The sequence below is a fragment of the Oncorhynchus clarkii genome, chromosome 20, assembly GCF_045791955.1.
Source record: "Oncorhynchus clarkii lewisi isolate Uvic-CL-2024 chromosome 20, UVic_Ocla_1.0, whole genome shotgun sequence".
In the NCBI taxonomy this organism is placed as follows: Eukaryota; Metazoa; Chordata; class Actinopteri; order Salmoniformes; family Salmonidae; genus Oncorhynchus; species Oncorhynchus clarkii.
Genome location: NC_092166.1, coordinates 73,109,135 through 73,128,361, shown reverse-complemented (window position 1 = coordinate 73,128,361; position 19,227 = coordinate 73,109,135). Strand labels below are relative to the sequence as shown.

The window sequence follows — 19,227 nt, the reverse complement described above, 5'->3', positions numbered from 1 at the left end:
GATAAAGGTCTATCTTTTTGGCTGAGGTGAGAGATAGCGTCTAACTTCAAGAAAGGGGAATCAGGACAATTTAGGAAAGTGCTGCGAAAAGGAGAGAATATCAGATTTGCGATTTAAGTATAATAAACAATCCCATTGGAAAGTAGACCTGCATGTTATGTCCCTTGCAGACTTCCACACACTGCCTAATTTCACTTACTAGCCCATCCAAACAGCGTTCATGTTGTAACGGGTCATTTCTAGCAGTAATAATACCCATCTTTATCCCATTCATACCCTCTATGTCAGAGGTTGTCACTAATATTTCTGAGGTCACAAAGTCAAATTGATTCATACATGATATCAAATGGATTCACACATGATATTTAAGATAGCCTACTATTAATATGGACCATCAAGCTATGTCATTCTCTATTTTAGGACTTGGGGGTATCAGAAACAAATGTGTGTAAAAAATAATTTGATGAATCTGGCATTGTTTCCATTATCTAAAATCAGGTAGGCTAATACCAAATTTCAGTCTGAATTAAGTATATTCTTTGGAGTAATTGAAATGCATCAGAAAGGGATTGGAAAGTTCAGAAAAACATCGGGGATGATGATAATCATTGAGCAATCTCTGTGTATGATCTTTTGTGAGAAACAATTCATTTCCCAGAGTGATTCTCATCACTGTCCTTTCTAACTAGTCCTGCTCAGCTTGGGTGTGTTGAAGATGGAAACACGTACGTGTTCCTGAGAGTCTTATCTTTCAGGGATGGGTTATAGTCGCTAATAGCTCCAACCGTTAATTTTTTACAATCAAATCAAATTTAATTTTATTTGTCACATGCACCGAAAGCAACAGGTGTAGAGCTTACCGTGAAGTGCTTACTTACTTACTTACGCATAGCTAATAAACAGCAAGTGGCAGCAGTGTAAAAACAAAGGGGGGTGGGTGTCAATGTAAATAGTCTGGTGGCCATTTGATTAATTGTTCAGCAGTTTTGGGGGTAGAAGCTGTAAAGGAGCCTTTTGGTCCTAGACTTGGCGCTCCGGTACCACTTGCAGTGTGGTGGCAGAGAGAACAGTCTATGACTTGGGTAACTGGAGTCTTTGATCATTTTTGGGGGCCTTTTGGTCCTAGACTTGGCGCTCCGGTACCACTTGCCATGTGGTAGCAGAGAGAACAGTCTATGACTTGGGTGACTAGAGTGTTTGATCATTTTTGGGGGCCTTTTGGTCCTAGACTTGGCTCTCCGGTACCACTTGCCATGCGGTAGCAGAGAGAACAGTCTATGACTTGGGTGACTAGAGTCTGGGTTATCAAATGTTACCCACGGAACCGCGGTTCTACAAATTAAGCACGCATGCATCACGCAAACACGCACACCTAGACACACACACACTTTGCTTTAGCAGCCGGGCGGGAGACAGACAGTTTAGCGGCGAGCCCTCATTTGTCACACTGTCCCTGTCACCTGAAGCGTACCCCAGGATGGGAGGTGGCGAGGGGGAGGAGAGGAGGGGGAAATTGGATTTGGGTGAGGGATTGTGTCAGAGCGGCGGAGTCATCCCATGGGGGATGGATGTGACATGAGGTGTGTTTGACGACGAACCTGTGGTGAGGTGGTGTGCGTGTGTGTGTGTGTGTGTGTGTGTGTGTGTGTAACATTGGCATCCAACTATCTCCTCTCATCCCTTACCTCTCCCTCTCTGTCTGTCTGAGGCACTAATCATTTTGTTATTGGGTTCTAGTTTGTTTGGTTACTGGGAATGCTGTTACACCTTCTTCCCTCAGTGTTAAACAATCTGCCCAGCATCGTTCATTGTACAATAAAAAAGAGAGTTCCTCAAGGGTTTCGTTGTGAGGGTTGATGGTACTATGTGGAACCAAACAAACCCATAAAAGGTTCTTTGCAATTCAAAAAAGGGTTCTTTCCTCTCTATTAATTATTCAAATGTAGGGGCAGCGGCTCATTCAAATATGTTGGGATGTGGTTTCTGTACAGTTGTTTTTGTGCAACCATGACTGATAGTGTCGTTCCAGTTGATCTAATCTGTTGTGTGAGGCTAGTACATGTTATATTTGACTATAGCCATTGATGGTATCTTGTGAAAGACTCACGTATGGCCTTGGGAACGGTTGACTAAGCCAGAAGTTGTCAGTTCTCTCATGATGGAGCCCCAGTCATTCCAGAGCTAGCACACTTGATTCAGAATAAGTACCTGTACAAAACCGTTCATCTGATAATACTTGTGGAGTATAAAAATACTTGCTTGATATTTGTTTTCCAGTTTCTTGTAATACTTTGCAAATGTGAAACCTGAAATAGTCTATTCATTCCTTTTCCATTTAAGTAGACAGAGCAACTTACAGTAGTGAGTGCATACAGTTATATACTTTTTCCCTGTGGGAATCAAACCCACAACTCTAGCATTGAAAGCACAATGCTCTACCAACTGAGCCACATCATCACAACACATCATCACAAACCACTTGATGTCTCAATGTTCTCAATTACTGTATTGTGCATTGTTTTTCTTCATGGTGATGGAAAGTGACCAGCCTATGTACAATACAGTAATGTGCATTGTTTTTCAAACCAGGTACAAACCTAGATGACCAGCCTATGGTAATGTGCATTGTTTTTCTTCATATAGTAATGTGCATTTACATTAAGTGCATTGTGTGTAAGGATGTGACCAGCCTATGTACAATACAGTAATGTGCATTGTTTTTCTGCACAAAAAGTGGTTGTTTTCATTTACATTAAGTTAAGGATGTTGAATACTGCACAAACAAATATTTAATTTGTATAGTGTCTTTGCCCATAACTTTGCACATTTTGATATAAATGATTGAGGACAGGGTTTTGTTTCTGGATTGCATTCGAATGACATCACAGAGAAAGGGACAGGGCAACAACTCTTATGCAGCGTGATGATTATCCATTATTTAACGAGATACTTAAACAACGAACAAAACAAATAACCGACAAAAATCAACGAAGACGAAACAGTCCCGTAACGTGAACACTAACACATAGGAACACTGGTAACAGGAACAATCACCCACAAAATACCCAAAGAATATGGCTGCCTAAATATGGTTCCCAATCAGAGACCACGATAGACAGCTGCCTCTAATTGAGAAGCAATCTTGGCAACCATAGACTTACAAAAACACCTAGATAGGGTACACCCCCATAAACATACAAAACCCCTAGACATGGCGAAAACACATACAGTGGGGCAAAAAAGTATTTAGTCAGCCACCAATTGTGCAAGTTCTCCCACTTAAAAAGTTGAGAGAGGCCTGTAATTTTCATCATAGGTACACTTCAACTATGACAGACAAAATCAGAAAAAAAAAATCAGAAAATCACATTGTAGGATTTTTTATGAATTTATTTGCAAATTATGGTGGAAAATAAGTATTTGGTCAATAACAAAAGTTTATCTCAATACTTTGTTATATACCCTTTGTTGACAGAGGTCAAACGTTTTCTGTCCACTTTTTTGCCCCACTGTACATCACCCATGTCACACCCTGACCTAACCAAAATAACAAAGAAAACTAAGAATACTAAGGTCAGGGTGTGACAAGATGCTGACATTTTTTGGGGCCCGTGCTTTTTTGGGGACCGTGCACTATATATCTGTCCGCTAATACTAGTAAAGGCCCAGTGCACTATTTTCGTGATATTATTATTATTATTATATATATTTTTTTTATAAATTATTTTCCTATTAATATTTGTTTTAAAAAAATGATGGGGGTGCTGAAGCACCCTCCCCTCCCCTCCCCTACTATGTTCTTTATAGAACCATTCTCCACAAAGGTTTTATGAAGAACCATACAAAAAATCCTTCAATATAGCTCCAAAAAGGGTTGTAACCATAGTTAATCTGTTATTTATAACACTATACAGGTTCCATTTAGAACCTTATGAGCATGGGTCATTATAGAACCTTAAAAAAAAAATCCATACTGCATAGCACCAAAAAGGGTTCTGCTGTGGTTACAAGTCAAATAACCCTTATGTGGGACTATATAGAACCATTTGTTTTTAGTGTGTAGAGGAAACAGCTGCCTGGGTTCAAATACTATTTGAAATAATTTGAAATCCTTGAGCCCAAGACATAGCCATTCCCCTGTCTTTATACCCCACCTTCATTTTTGTCTCAAGGTTGATTGACCATTAGTGTGGTGGTGTGGTGGTTTTGCTCTGACTGCAAAACCCTGTAAGGCTGTCTAACCATGTCTCCAAATGGGTCCAGGAGGATCCCTTCAGTCTGAAGAGCCTTTGAGGTTTTGAGACTGTTTATGTATTCAGTCAAGGTCTTGTCACCTTCAAATACATGTGGTGGATGAGCATGGACTTGGAACCTCATGAATATGTGCTGGTTGGTGGGAATCTGGGACTGTGCCTGAGAGCGCTTGATCCAAGGCCCTTGGTATAAGCAGCAACAAACATAACCCATGTTGTGTTAATTGTCTGTTTATTTGCAAGTAGAATTGATAGCTGACTTACTTTACTTTGATTTTATAACATAGCAAACAATATATTTATTCATCTCTCTCCTTGCTCTCTCTCCTCTCCCACTACTCTCCTCCTTCTTTCTTCTCCTCCTCTCCTCCTCTTCCCCTTGCTCTCCTCTGCATCCCTCTCTGCTCTCCTCCCCCCTGCTCTCCTCCCCCTACTCTCCTCTCATTCGCATCTCCCTCTTTCCTCTCCCCCTCTCTCCTCCCCATCACCCTCTCTCCTCCCCTCTACTCTCCTCCATTTCCCATCCCCCTCTCTCCTCACCTCCCCTTGCTCTCCTGCCACCTCTCCCCCCTCCCCATCCCCCTCTCTCCTCACCTCCCCGTGCTCTCCTGCCATCTCTTCCCCCCCCCCCCCCCCCTCTCCTTTCCTCCTCCCAGATGCGACCATCCTGAGTTATGACGGCAGTAAGTTCATGAAGATCCAGTTGCCGGTGGTGATGCACACAGAAGCGGAAGACGTGTCGCTACGGTTCCGTTCTCAACGGGCATATGGTGTGCTGATGGCCACAACGTCACGTGACAGCGCCGACACGCTGCGCCTGGAGCTGGAGACTGGCCGTGTCCGCCTGACGGTCAACCTAGGTAACGCCACACGGTGTAGCTGCACGCCACACAGTTACAACAAAACTCACATGGTGCACATAGCCTATGACATGACCACAACAGACACATAGCTGAAGATGACTCACATAGGTTCATGACTCACATAGGTTCATGACTTACATAGGTTCATGACTCACATAGGTTCATGACTCACATAGGTTCATGACTCACATAGGTTCATGACTCACACAGGTTCATGACTCACATAGGTTCATGACTCACAAACTTTATATAACATTTAGCAACCTCGTCATCCTGAAAACAGACAGACATTTTCTCTAAATTACATCTATGTTAGACTCACTCTCTATCATCTTAGCTATGGATATGCTGATGATATATATGATGTGCTGTATGTTATGTTGAATAGAAGGGGATGGTATAGAACCCTTCAGTGGCCAGAGTCTGCGGCTCTCCGCTCACTGCCAAATGAGCACGCTGTCGTTTTGGCCCAGCAGGGAATGCTCTCTGTCCTACCCCACCCCTACCCCACCCTACCCCCAAGTGACTGTGCAGTGAAGGCATACATTGTTAGTATGTCTATGTGATCCCGGTGGGAATTGAACCTATGACCTTGGCATTGCTATAGCCAAGACCATTAGCCAAATATAAGCCATACCTCCCATTAGCACCAAAAGCCAAATATACTGTCAACCCCATACCTGTTATTAATCCTATTGGCTGGCTCTGGCCACTGCTTTGTATGGAACCTTAATTCCATTATAGCCTTGGAACCTAATTACTGATACCTTCTCTGCCCCGTTGAGGTCCCCTCTGACTATACTTACTTTACTTAGAGTTTTAGCTCCTGGTGGAGAAAAGCCCTCAGCCTTCTACACTCACAGGTCTTTGCTCTGTAACAGTGGTAAGAGTGGTGTCTAATATCTAGTAGTGTCCCTCCCATAGAATTAATTAGACCTGACCAAAATGGCTGCCATTATCAGCACATTCTAGAGCTACGCAGGTCTTTGACATCACCCACTCTATTGTATTACATGCTGACTTGCAGCTCTTCCTCAGCAGTGAAACATAAATGTGAAGTAGCAAAGCTAATCAATAGACAATAAGTAGATGAATACAAATAAAAAGTGCACAACATTCGGTAAAAAAGACATGGTCATAAAAATAGTTAATAAAAGAGAACAAGGTCAGACTGTTGACTGACCGAGCCTTCCCAGAGTTCAATTACATTTTAGTAATTTAGCAGACAATCTTATCCAGAGCGACTTGCATGAGCAATAACGGTTAAGTGCATTGCTCAAGGGCACATCGGCAGTATTTTCACCCTAGTCAGCTTGGGGATACGAACCAGTGACATTTTGGTTACTGGCCCAATGCTCTTCACAAGCTGGGCTACCTGCCTAGGACAAGGCTCCAGCCGGCTGTTTATGTGAGGCTGAGCGGAGCTCATAGACTGATGAAAGTGCAAAAACAAACAATCGAGAGATATAACTTCTGATATTAATATTTATTGTTGTATAATACTCTTTGCCTTTTGTCTGCATGCCTAGTTCTCAGCGTGCTAGAGATAGTGTGTGTGTGTGCGTGTGTGTTTGTGTGTCTATTTGCTCTCCTCATGGAGCAACGGAGAGAATCCGCCTCTGGAAATGTTAGATATCTCCCAAACCGGGCATGGCTGTGGGAAATGATAGCCATCTATTTCTCCTTTCCGCCAGTTAAACAGAAATGGGCTCTCTAAACAGAGGCGTTTAGCAGTGCATGCAAAGCAGAGGGCATGGGATTGGCAGAACTTTCTGTCTGTCAGTCGACCACAGGGAAGCCTGTTGCCGTGGCACCCAGGGCGACAGCGCCTCACACTGACAGGGGGCTGACAACCCACATCACCACGGTTACAGGGCTGACAACCCACATTGCCTCGGTTACCATAGATGTCTTCTGAAATCTGATCTGATGATGACAGCCAAGATGTTTTTGTTTACATTTTCTTTTTTGAATTATTTTGGACAGATTTTAATACTTTCTTCGCTTGGTTTCACTTGCCCTTAGATCACTAGGTCTCCCTCCTCCCTCGGTCTTCTTTCTCTCCCCTCTCCTCCCTCACTTCCCCCTTTCTTTGAAAAGCAGAGCATTTCCTGTGCGGGCTGGCTGGCGTTGGTCTTTGGCTGTTTGCGACCACTTTTCTGCTGTGGTTGACGACACACGACTGGCAGGGCCACATGGGTATAATGTCTGGGTCTGGATCCGGTCAGCTCTCTCTTCTCACAGCACAACACTGACTCACTGTATATAGTCAGAGAAAGAGAGAGGCTGGATAGCAGCATCAATATGTAGTTGTTTAGAAATAGTGGCAGTATTAGTATACTAGTTGTAGTAGGTAGTACAAGTATTAGTTGTAGGTCCACATGGTAGTGCTAGTAGTAGTAGTTGTAGTAGTAGTAGTAGTAGTAGTAGTAGTAGTAGTAGTAGTAGTAGTAGTAGTTGTTGTTGTTGTAGGTCCATATACTAATAGTAGTAGTAGTAGTAGTAGTAGTATTAGTAGTAGTAGTAGTAGTTGTTGTTGTTGTTGTAGTTGTTGTAGGTCCATATAATAATAATAATAGTAGTAGTAGTAGTAGTAGTAGTAGTAGTAGTAGTAGTTGTTGTTGTTGTTGTAGGTCCATATAATAAAATAGTAGTAGTAGTAGAAGTAGTAGTAGTAGTAGTAGTAGTTGTTGTTGTTGTAGTTGTTGTAGGTCCATATAATAAAATAGTAGTAGTAGTAGTAGTAGTAGTAGTAGTAGTAGTAGTAGTAGTAGTATGTTGTTGTTGTAGTTGTTGTAGGTCCATATAATAAAATAGTAGTAGTAGTAGTAGTAGTAGTAGTTGTTGTTGTTGTAGTTGTTGTAGGTCCATATAATAAAATAGTAGAAGTAGTAGTAGTAGTAGTAGTAGTTGTTGTTGTTGTAGTTGTTGTAGGTCCATATAATAAAATAGTAGTAGTAGTAGTAGTAGTAGTAGTAGTAGTAGTAGTAGTTGGTAACATTTGAAATCATTACAGGTAATAGCTTTCTAGTAGTGGTAAAGGTGTTCTGTGAGAAGAGCCTCTGTCACCAATGGCATCGTGCCTGACATTCAGTATGAATCCTTTGAATTGGTTAAAAAAGGCCACTGGACAGTGGTCAGATTGAGGCATGGTGTCTTTGAATGCCGGATCCTACGTCTAAGATGTTAGACCACCCATCATCGCTACCAAGTGGCCCAGCTCGACCATGACCATGTTCTGATGCTCTCTTGTTGCAGATCTCATAGGAAAAAATATATCCACCTCCTCTGTCAAGGAGACCATTTTATTTGGGACTTTTACGAGGAAATGTTTAATTAAAAGATTAATCATGTTTTGTTACTTTTCAGTAGAAATACATGTTTAATCTACAAATCATTAACACTAAATATTCAAACTTTGATTGAGTGATAAAGGTTGGACAGTCAAGGCCTTCCTTTTCAGCACACACAATACAAGAACCTAAAAAATATAGCACTGTGAAAGGCCCTTTACTGACATAAACAACTATTTAACTAACTAATTTGATTGGCACTGTGAAGTAGTAGTTGCCATGCTCTTCCTACCAAACCCCAACAACTTTTACATTGAGTCAGGTGTGGAGGAGGAGAGGGCCGTGGTAGAGAGCATCATGGTGTGGTCCGTGGGTCCGTGTGTCGTCCCCAGAGGGGTGGGATGTTTTAATATTGTCTGCAGCTGTCACAGTGAAGGATTTGACATCTCATCTGTTCTCCCCCATCTAGACTGTATCAAGATTAACTGTACTACCAGTAAGTAAAGACTGCTCATATTTAATACTCTACCTCCTTTGTTAAAACTATTTTACTGTTACTCTTTTATCTGTATTCACAATGTTGTTTATTCATGAATGTAGATCCCTCTTTAAACAAACTACACCTATATAGGCCTTATTTTTTTAAAATTTTTTATTTAACCTTTATTTAATTAAAAAGGTTTATGAAGGTTTTATTAAGCCTTATATTTTGAGGTTTGTTTAAATTGTGACCTGAATGTATGTGATCCAAATGTGTGTGCCAGAAAGTAGACTATTTAGGTACAAGATATATAGATGTCATATGTTTTGCATTATGATTTCAGACCAATTTGACAAAGATGTGCAATATTCCTTCTTTTTTTCCCCAACAGCTAATGGTGAAAAAATCACATTGCCATTATGATTCCAATCAATTTCCTGTACCTTGGATATACATATTATGTATGATATAGACCAGTACAGACCAGTGCATAGCATACAGACCATTTCATGGGAGATAATGTGTGAGATAGTGTGAATCTGCATCTGCTGTCCTACAGAAAACAAACTGCTGGAGAAGGGGTGGGAGAAGGCAGAGGATGCATGGAGGGATAGAGGAAGGAGAGGGAGGGAGAAGGCAGATGATGCATGGAGGGATAGAGGAAGGAGAGGGAGGGAGAAGGCAGATGATGCATGGAGGGATAGAGGAAGGAGAGGGAGAAGCCAGAGGATGCATGGAGGGATAGAGGAAGGAGAGGGAGGGAGAAGGTAGAGGATGCATGGAGGGATAGAGGAAGGAGAGGGAGAGAGAAGGCAGATGATGCATGGAGGGATAGAGGAAGGAGAGGGAGAAGCCAGAGGATGCATGGAGGGATAGAGGAAGGAGAGGGAGGGAGAAGGTAGAGGATGCATGGAGGGATAGAGGAAGGAGAGGGAGGGAGAAGGCAGATGATGCATGGAGGGATAGAGGAAGGAGAGGGAGAAGCCAGAGGATGCATGGAGGGATAGAGGAAGGAGAGGGAGGGAGAAGGCAGATGATGCATGGAGGGATAGAGGAAGGAGAGGGAGGGATTAGCCAGAGGATGCATGGAGGGATAGAGGAAGGAGAGGGAGAAGCCAGAGGATGCATGGAGGGATAGAGGAAGGAGAGGGAGGGAGAAGGTAGAGGATGCATGGAGGGATAGAGGAAGGAGAGGGAGGGAGAAGGCAGATGATGCATGGAGGGATAGAGGAAGGAGAGGGAGAAGCCAGAGGATGCATGGAGGGATAGAGGAAGGAGAGGGAGGGAGAAGGTAGAGGATGCATGGAGGGATAGAGGAAGGAGAGGGAGGGAGAAGGCAGAGGATGCATGGAGGGATAGAGGAAGGAGAGGGAGGGAGAAGGCAGAGGATACATGGAGGGATAGAGGAAGGAGAGGGAGGGAGAAGGCAGAGGATGCATGGAGGGATAGAGGAAGGAGAGGGAGGGAGAAGTCAGAGGATGCATGGAGGGATACAGGAAGGAGAGGGAGGGATGGGTTGGAATTAATGAGGAGCCCCCAACATGGCAGTCAACAGTGATTTTTCACACTCTGTTGTCTCTAATTACCAGCCTTGATGACGCTCCTAAATTCAAACAGACTGATATAAAACGCATGCTTGGAAACAGAGGTATTTTAGCCACGGATGATTTCCCCCTGTTCCCTTGTTTTCAATCTTCTTTTTTTTTTACCTTTCTCTCCATTCTTCATTCTCTTCTTGTATTTTATTTTCACCTTTCTCTCTGTTCGTCATTCTCTTCTTTTCTTTCTTTCTTCCCTCAGTCTATCTTGGCGCCTGGTAAATTGATGAGGCTTTTCAAAGCGAAGAGGAAATACGGAGTGTGATTTTATTATTCTCATTAACCTGCCTCACAGAGCAGAGAGAAAGGGATGGAGAGAGTAGGACTGCCAGGAGGGAAGGAGGGAGGGAGGGAAGGAAGGAATAAGGGATGTAGTGGAATGGAGCGAGGTGAGAGGGAGGTAGGGATGGATAAATGGATTGGGTAGGGAAAGAGAGAATAGGACTGCTAGGAAAGAGGGTGGGAGGGACAGAGAAAGATAGAGAAGGGGGGTATATGAGTGTGGAGCTACAGAGGCTACATTGCAATACTTTAGGAGGAAACTTGTCCTTGTCCTTGTATTTATAATTCAGGGACATTGATGAATTAATGATGGAAGAAGAGTCCTCAAGAGTCAGAAAAGATGAGCCGTTCTTTCCTGTGCTCCGTACTGCCTGATGCATACACACTAGATCTCTAGGGTTTACCTTCACTTCCATCACACTGACTCTCCTCCACTGTTATGGAGAAACGCACTCGCAACAACATAACATAGTAAGTTCTGTCTCCTCCATCCAGATTGTCTTCATCCATTCTGCATCCAGTCCTCTTAGTCTGGCTGGAGGTACGGCTGAGTCACATGAACGGATGCAATATTTGATAGGGTACATTTGAATGTATATCTGGAGGCTGGTTTCATAGCAAGGTCTGTGTATAGGAGCATCAAAAATAATTCACATTATAAATGGTTTGCAACAACAGTTAGGCTATTCTATAGCATTACCCGTGAATTCCAATGGTGATTTTTAATACCTATTTCTATGCTAAATAGCATTTAATGCAACTAAGAATTCTGCATGCATTTTGTACATTGTGTATGCAAATTGATTGTAAACATTCCAACATTCCATACACTCTCCATCCTTAAGCACAGTGCTAATTTGTGGAATCACAACTACAGTATAATCTCTGCAAACATTGAACATCAAACACACCTGTAGTGCCTTCCACACATATGTATTCTTGTACATACCAATACATTCCCATCACTAAACAAATCTGTCCATAGATTGTCTTTATTTCAAATACGGCACGTGGATCTAGTGCCATGTCTCTGTGTAGGTAGCTAATCTAAAAAAAAATCACATATATACACAAAAGCAGAAAAGGAAATGGGTAGTGGAGATATATTCTTTAGTAAATCATTTTTTTGATGCATTTAAAGTGGCAATCAGCAGTTGTTACATCCATTTTGGTCTTATAAATGAATGATATATATCCATCCATTGATTCTTGAAAAATATAACTTATAAATGACTCATGAGCTTAGTTCAAATGTTGTACCCCATCAGAACCCAAAGTATAAACTTGTTTTACTCCAATGTTTGTCAACAAAGTAAATGTAAACAAACACACTTCAAAACATGGTTAAAACTATAATCTATAATTGTGGATGGTCAGTCTTTGCATCCATAGCTGTGTCTATGAGTCTATGAATCGGAGAGTGGTTACATTTCGCCAGCCCCATCCCTCAGCTTTTTACCAAAACAGGGGCGGGGATGGACTGTTATTGCTTCAGCTGCTGATGGCCGCTTTAAAGTTCTTGTTCTCTCTCTCTCTCTCTCTCTCTCTCTCTCTCTCTCTCTCTCTCTCTCTCTCTCTCTCTCTCTCTCTCTCTCTCTCTCTCTCTCTCTCTCTCATTGATGCACACATATTTCCCAGTGTTTGTTTTGTGTAGCTAGAACAGAAGGGTTGTATGGTTATGTGATAAAAAAAACTGTTTGCTGCTTTATAAGTAAACATACTTTGATTTAAAACTGTAAGTCTGTGTTTACACAGGCAGTCCTATTCGGATCTTTTGCCCAATTATTTGTCTTTTCAACAATCAAATCAATTATTTTACCAATCATTTGGCAAAATATCATAATTGTGCTGCCTGTGTAAACGCAGCCTGAGGCACTTAGATCAAATGATCTCCACCTGAATAGCAAGAGTCACTGAAGCTCGTTTGGCACGACCACTGTTGACTGGCACGTTGACTTCAGAAATAAGCCATGCGTGTCTGTGTTTGGCACACATTATTCAGAAATGATGTGAGACATGACTGTGTGATGCCAGCGTTTGGGAATGCACGAATGGAAGTAGATATTCATCCTCAATAATAAAATAAAGAAAAAAGTGGAGGAGAGAAAGAGGCTCCTTGTGTCGACTCAGACCTAGCCTAATTGGGTCTGAGGAAAATGTTTCATTTCCATTCCTGAAAAGAAAAGCACCAAACACCAATGCAGCTTTACAACTCTGTTCTAGCTACATACACTTACCATCTTCTACTTGGATAGAGTAACCGTTCCACTTCCAAGGTTTTTTACCAGGTCATTCTTTTTTCACTCCTTATTATTTTTTAAACCACTTCATTATTTATTGCGTTAATTAGTGTTGTCAGTTTGCGGCATCTTGGTTCAGCTTTGTGGAAGAATGACATGTTCAGAACAGACTCAAAGAAAAAACACACACAGCACAGACTCAAAAAACACATCACTGTCAATTAGGGGTCTTCGGCTCCCTTCCCTCGGGCGTCCTCAGCTCTGCCCGAAGAAACCGCTGCCACTTCAACTTAAACACTGTTAACATGCACTGACTGACGACAAGCTAAAAATACACACACACAGATTGGCTTTTTTTGTTTGGTTCGTGTTTAGTTGTTGTAGTATTGATTTGTTACAACTTGGTATCTGTAGGATGATGTAATCACCAGTAACTTAGCAGAAGCTGATAATAATGTTGGTTCATTCCTAAAAACAGTTCTGAGGCTGTAAGAACATAATAACTATGTGGATAAATAAGCAAGAATACCTTAAACTCACTAAAACAAAAGACAATCTCTGTAAATGCAACATAAATATTATTTAAACCTGTCATAAAAAACTCACTGGTTGACTGTTCAATGAGTGTTTTCCGTGTCTCTGTATAAGTACGTGTGTACACTAGGGTAGAATACTGTCCCGGTATTTAAAAAAAATTCCATCCCGAGAATAAATCCCCTTTCTCCCGGGGTAACCTGGTATTTCCCACCGAAACCGCAAGTGTCATTCAAAAGCATTATAAAGCATTATAAAGCATTATAAAGCATTATACATCATATAAAGAGTTCTGGATTTGATTAGAACTTTGATCAGCATGAACATTCCAACCTGATGCTACCTGAGCCTGATGAGTCATATATTAAATACATTGAATGAGCCCATGCCCAAAAAAGCCCAAATGATTGTGTCGTTATCCAAATACATGATATAAGCTACTGCACATTACACAGGACAGAAAAACGTGAAAGCCCATAGATGTAGCTAGCTATATGCTCTCTTGGGTAAATACATTAAACTAGCTCCAGTAGGCTAATCGTTTTGATTGTGAACTATATTACTGTACTGTATTGTACTATATCAGTGGAGGCTGCTGAGGGGAGAATGGCTCATAATAATGGCTGGATTGGAGTAACATGGTTTTCATTGGTTTGATACCATTCCATTCATTATACTCCATTCCCTCTAATTATTATGAGCAGTTCTCCCCTCAGCAGCCTCCACTTAACTGTATTATATTGACAGGAATTACGCATATCGTTCAAACCATGATAAAGCAGATGAGAACCTGCGATTCTGGTGCAGCAATGCTGCCTTCAAAGTTACCGGTATAGGCAAAAAAAACGTGTTTTATTTTTTAAATATAATAGGGCATCTTTGTATAACTAGTAGGCTGACTCATATACTGTATAGCCTACTTTTCGTAATATTTCCCCTGATGTTATGACTAACTCTTCTTCCTCTTTCTATTGTTGCTTCATTCCTTCCATGCTTTCAACAGTTTCATTGTCCTTGCTTTCATCGTTCTAATGACATCCTTGAATAATATAGGACTACAATTAGATGCAGAAGGCTTTCACTTCTCTTCATGAAGATTTAATGGTTATGGGGCTGAATAAATTACTGCTATAGCCTACCGCCATCGTGAGCTCGCTCTTCTTTCACACTACCCGCGAGTTCTATTGGCTGCTGTATTTAACATTCAACAAAAAAAGAGCTTGCGTTCCTCTTTGAATAGTCTACTGGTATAAGAAATGCAAATACAATTATGTCCAGCAAGCCATTCTAGTCTAGCGTTTCCTGCATGGGACTCCAAGAGCTAAGGAGCCTTTTTTAAGGAGAGGCCAGCGGAGCACAGGTGTGTGGGTATTGTGCAAGAGACAGAGACTTCAAGTTAGAAGCTTATTATGCATAACCCATCATTAATTAGCTAAATATAAGACATAATGTTAATACAGCATTGAATGTATTACCTGGAAGAGGTAGGCTAGGCCTGTATATTGCTATATATCAATCTAGAACAGGGTTATCTATTTTGGATGCAATGTGAATGGGAGTTTATGCAGAGAGAGAAAGACTGCGAACAACAATTTTAAACAATGATAACCGAGTGGTAGGCTGTTTTAACACTGTACAGCTGCAATGAAAAATGAATGACTCTTTACAATAAAAAAAGGTGACTCCCGAAAGCCAGAAGGAGATGGGTAAATTAGTTACACATTTGGTCTTTATATTACTGTATCAAAGGCTATGCCGCAGCAAATGTAGGCCTACCTGTCACAAGAAAAAAAAGTTACCATGATAAGTCTACATGCACTCTGTACTGAGATGGGCTGTCTGTCCCCACCCTGAGTGTTGATTCATCATGCAGAGGCCGTAGAGAAGCCAGATTTAGACATTGCATATCATTTAACAGTTCAATTTTACACCATGCTGTTCATTCTGTTCATATAAATAATTTATTATAATTTACCGGTTTCTCGCAGTTATTTATCCCGGGAAAAGTGAGTGGTTTTGGGCGTTAAATCCCAGTAAATCTTGGTTACCGGGTTCCCGCCATTCAGCACAACCCTAATGGGGACCAGGTTCATCCCAGTCAACCCTTTTACGGGTATTTATTTCCTTTCCTCTTTCTCTGCAATCTTCAAAGCCTGAACGCCTCAATGTGTATGCAAATCACAGGCAGCCGGAGCACTAGGATATTATACTCAATCTCAGAGGCGCCGTTTTGCTTTGTAAGCACTAAACACCCCACCAGGGCCGGGGAGGATAGAAACCAGGCTCCTGGAGAATGGGATTAGGAGTGAGGGAGAGGGGGAGAGGGAGCGATATATGAAATAATGGGATGGAGGGATGGAGTTCGGGCACTTGAAAGGATGGATTGAGCTTTGCCTTCCATGCCTCTGTCCTTGTGGCCAAGATAATTGGAAGAGGAGAGAAAACGTTTAGGAAAAAGAGGGGGGAGATGTTTCAGGAGGATAGATGTTCCTTGTATTGACACACTGTAAAAGTCTTGGGTCGAAGGTCATGTAAGATATCTCATAGCATCAACTTGCCCAATGTTGGGACACTGAATCTGAAACAGTGTGGCTTTATAAGAAAACTAAATGATCGGTGTTCCAACTGGATCTACCCCAGCCTCTGTACAAGCTTATTGTCTTCTGTTTGATTCAATCTTATTGTCTTCTGTTGAGGAGAGGAGTGATTCATATTGTGCCAGATGGAAGGAGATAATTTAAAATACACTGACTGTGATTCCAGCTCTGACTTTGAGCATTTTGATTGTGTGTGTGTGTGTGTGTGTGTGTGTGTGTGTGTGTGTGTGTGTGTGTGTGTGTGTGTGTGTGTGTGTGTGTGTGTGTGTGAGCATGTGTGTGAGCGTGTGCGTGTGTGTGTGTGTGTGTGTGTGTGTGTGTGTGTGTGTGTGTGTGTGAGCGTGTGCGTGTGCGTGTGCGTGTGTGTGTGTGTGTGTGTGTGTGCGTGTGTGTGTGTGTGTGTGTGTGTGTGTGTGTGTGTGTGCGTGTGAGTGAGTGAGTGAGTGTGTGTATATGTGTGTGTTCGTGTGTATTTATTTAGTGTACATCAAATACATTTAGTGTATATACTCTGAAACTCTTAAATGAAGGAAATGAGACATAGTCACAAAGACATTTTCCTTTCTCTTCACATCCATTATCTGGTAACATGTCCTGACTTGCCATAAGACGTAGTCCAGTGTCCTCACTGGGTTCCTGGTGATGAGTTAGGGGAGATAAGGCTTTGTTCTCCTCAGCCCTCAGTAGGACATATTCTACTACGGGAACTGTCTTTCCTCCTTAATGGTTTTTAATTCATAATTCATGAAGTGGGAATGCAATGCAGTGTCTTCACTTGGTCCAAACTACATATTTAAATATAAAACAACAAGCTTCAATAGTATTTTCCCTATATAACTACATTGGAGTTCCTACTCACCAGAAGCTCTCATTATTTAAAAAAGAGCATTGCATACATTTACATTTGAGTAATTTAGCAGACACTCTTATCCAGAGAGACTTACAGTCTTCAGATAGCTAGGTGGGACAACTACATATCACAGTCATAGTAAGTACTTTTCTCCTCAATAAAGTAGCTATCAGCAAAGTCAGTGCTACTAGGAAAAGACAAGACACAAGTGTTAGTTTAAAAAAATATATTATTACTAAAAAAGTTATATAGTGAGGTAGTCACTATGTTGTAAAAATATCAGACGTAGGCATTGAATGGGATGCCAAACCTCTGGTAGGCTTGCTGGCAACATCAGTTGTTTTAACACATCACTTGTTCTTCAAGGCACAGTTGCCTCGCCATCAGCCATAATGTCATGTACTCAGTTAGATGTCCCTCTTTAGAGAATCCCCTGGAAGGTTCTTTCTGGTAACACCATTGGGCGGTTTTCTTTTTTTCCCCACAGTTAGCCATTATGCAGCTATGACATCAAATCTAATGTATTTATATAGCCCTTCTTACATCAGCTGATATCTCAAAGTGCTGTACAGAAACCCAGCCTAAAACCCTAAACAGCAAGCAATGCAGGTGTAGAAGCACAGTGGCTAGGAAAAAACCTAGGAAGAAACCTAAAGAGGAATCAGGCTCCGAGGGGTGGCCAGTCCTCTTCTGGCTGTGCCGGGTGGAGATTATAACAGAACATGGCCAACATGTTCAAATGTTCATAAATGACCAGCATGGTCAAATAATAATAATCACAGTAGTTGTCAAGGGTGCAACAGGTCAGCACCTCAGGAGTAAATGTCAGTAAATCCCTCTTCAAAAAATCACAGTCCTTATTTCCTTCTGGCAGCGTACTGTCCGGCTTCTATTCATTAACAAGACACTTCCCTTGCTGCCTCACAGTTACAGTGCTCAAACTAGCACCTTGAATAATGTTTACTTCACGGTTATGATTTTTGTTGTTGTTTCCCAACATCATTATTTACAATTCGTCTGATTGAGTGAGGTGTTTTTCGTGATCACTATTATTTTTTCCTCAACATCATTATTTACAATTCATTTTATTGAGGTCAGACACAGCAGAATAAGGTTTGAAATGCAATTTACCGTTAAACTAATCAAGATGGAGTTTGTTTCCCTCTGTCTTACCCTTATGTATCGCCAAGCCATGCAGCATTGGGGTGGAGCTTTACTGCCACCTAGTGACATTGTTATTAATCGCACACTCATAGAAAAACAATGATTTCTGCGATTACGTAGATGAGGTGTTGTTACACCTGATGACGTGAGAGACAACCTGAGGTGGTGTTGTGTGGGTCATTAAATATGTTCTGTTTTATAGGTATTATTTTACTCCTCTCTCTCTCTTTACCCCCCACCCCCTCCTCCCAAACACACCCTGTCACTGCACTAACTCTGGTGTCTCTTCTCCCGTCTCGAGGTGTGTGTGTGTTAACCAGTGTTTGGGCTGTCCTACAGGCAAGGGTCCAGAGACCATATTTGCTGGTCAGAACCTGAATGATAACGAGTGGCACACGGTGCGTGTGTTCAGGAGGGGAAAGAGTTTGAAACTCACCGTAGATGATCTTCAACCTGTAGAAGGTACAACCTCCCTCTCTCTAATTCAATGTCTATGTTTTATATGAGTGTGATACTTTTCAGGACAGTCCTCGGGCCCCTTGTAGGTAAGACACACAGTTTGACTATGGACTAGATCAGACAAAGTTGGATCTAGTCCATAATGTCTGATATACAATCGATCATTTTGGGGCTAGTTTCCCAGACAGAGATTAAAACTAGTCATGGACTAGAAAGATATTTCAATGAATATTCTCCATTGAACATGCTTTGTAGTACAGGATTAGTCTTAATCTGTGTTGGGAAGCCGGCCCTGTGTGTATAACCCCATTGTATTTCACGTACCTTTCTACTAGTGGACAAGTGTGGCTCCAGACCTTTAGGAGGTGAGAGTGGCATGTGTCCTGCTGGAGACATGAATGACCTCCCTCCACCCATGTCTCCCCCCTCTCACCCTCCCTTCTGTCAATCAAAAGGTCAAATGGCAGGTGACCACACCCAGTTGGAGTTTCACAACATTGAGACGGGTATCGTGACGGAGAAACGATTCATGTCCATGGTGCCTTCCAACTTCATAGGCCACCTCCAGAGCCTCTCCTTCAACGGCATGGCCTATATAGGTAGGTATCCCAGA

At 41.8% G+C, this 19,227-nt stretch overlaps 1 protein-coding gene across 11 annotated transcripts in view; it reads left to right on the top strand.

The window, feature by feature from the left end:
* The window catches only part of LOC139376886 (neurexin-1a-like), a 574,009-nt gene that overhangs the window by 262,815 nt on the left and 291,967 nt on the right, over nucleotides 1-19,227 (top strand). For 8 of the 11 annotated variants that reach the window (XM_071119862.1, XM_071119864.1, XM_071119861.1 and 5 more), the window contains 4 exons: nucleotides 4,910-5,113; nucleotides 8,879-8,905; nucleotides 18,495-18,617; nucleotides 19,070-19,213. In XM_071119862.1, the coding sequence (XP_070975963.1) occupies nucleotides 4,910-5,113; nucleotides 8,879-8,905; nucleotides 18,495-18,617; nucleotides 19,070-19,213 (498 nt within the window). The remainder of the gene's footprint in view (nucleotides 1-4,909; nucleotides 5,114-8,878; nucleotides 8,906-18,494; nucleotides 18,618-19,069; nucleotides 19,214-19,227) is intronic. The other 3 variants (XM_071119863.1, XM_071119866.1, XM_071119865.1) reach the window with 1 other exon arrangement.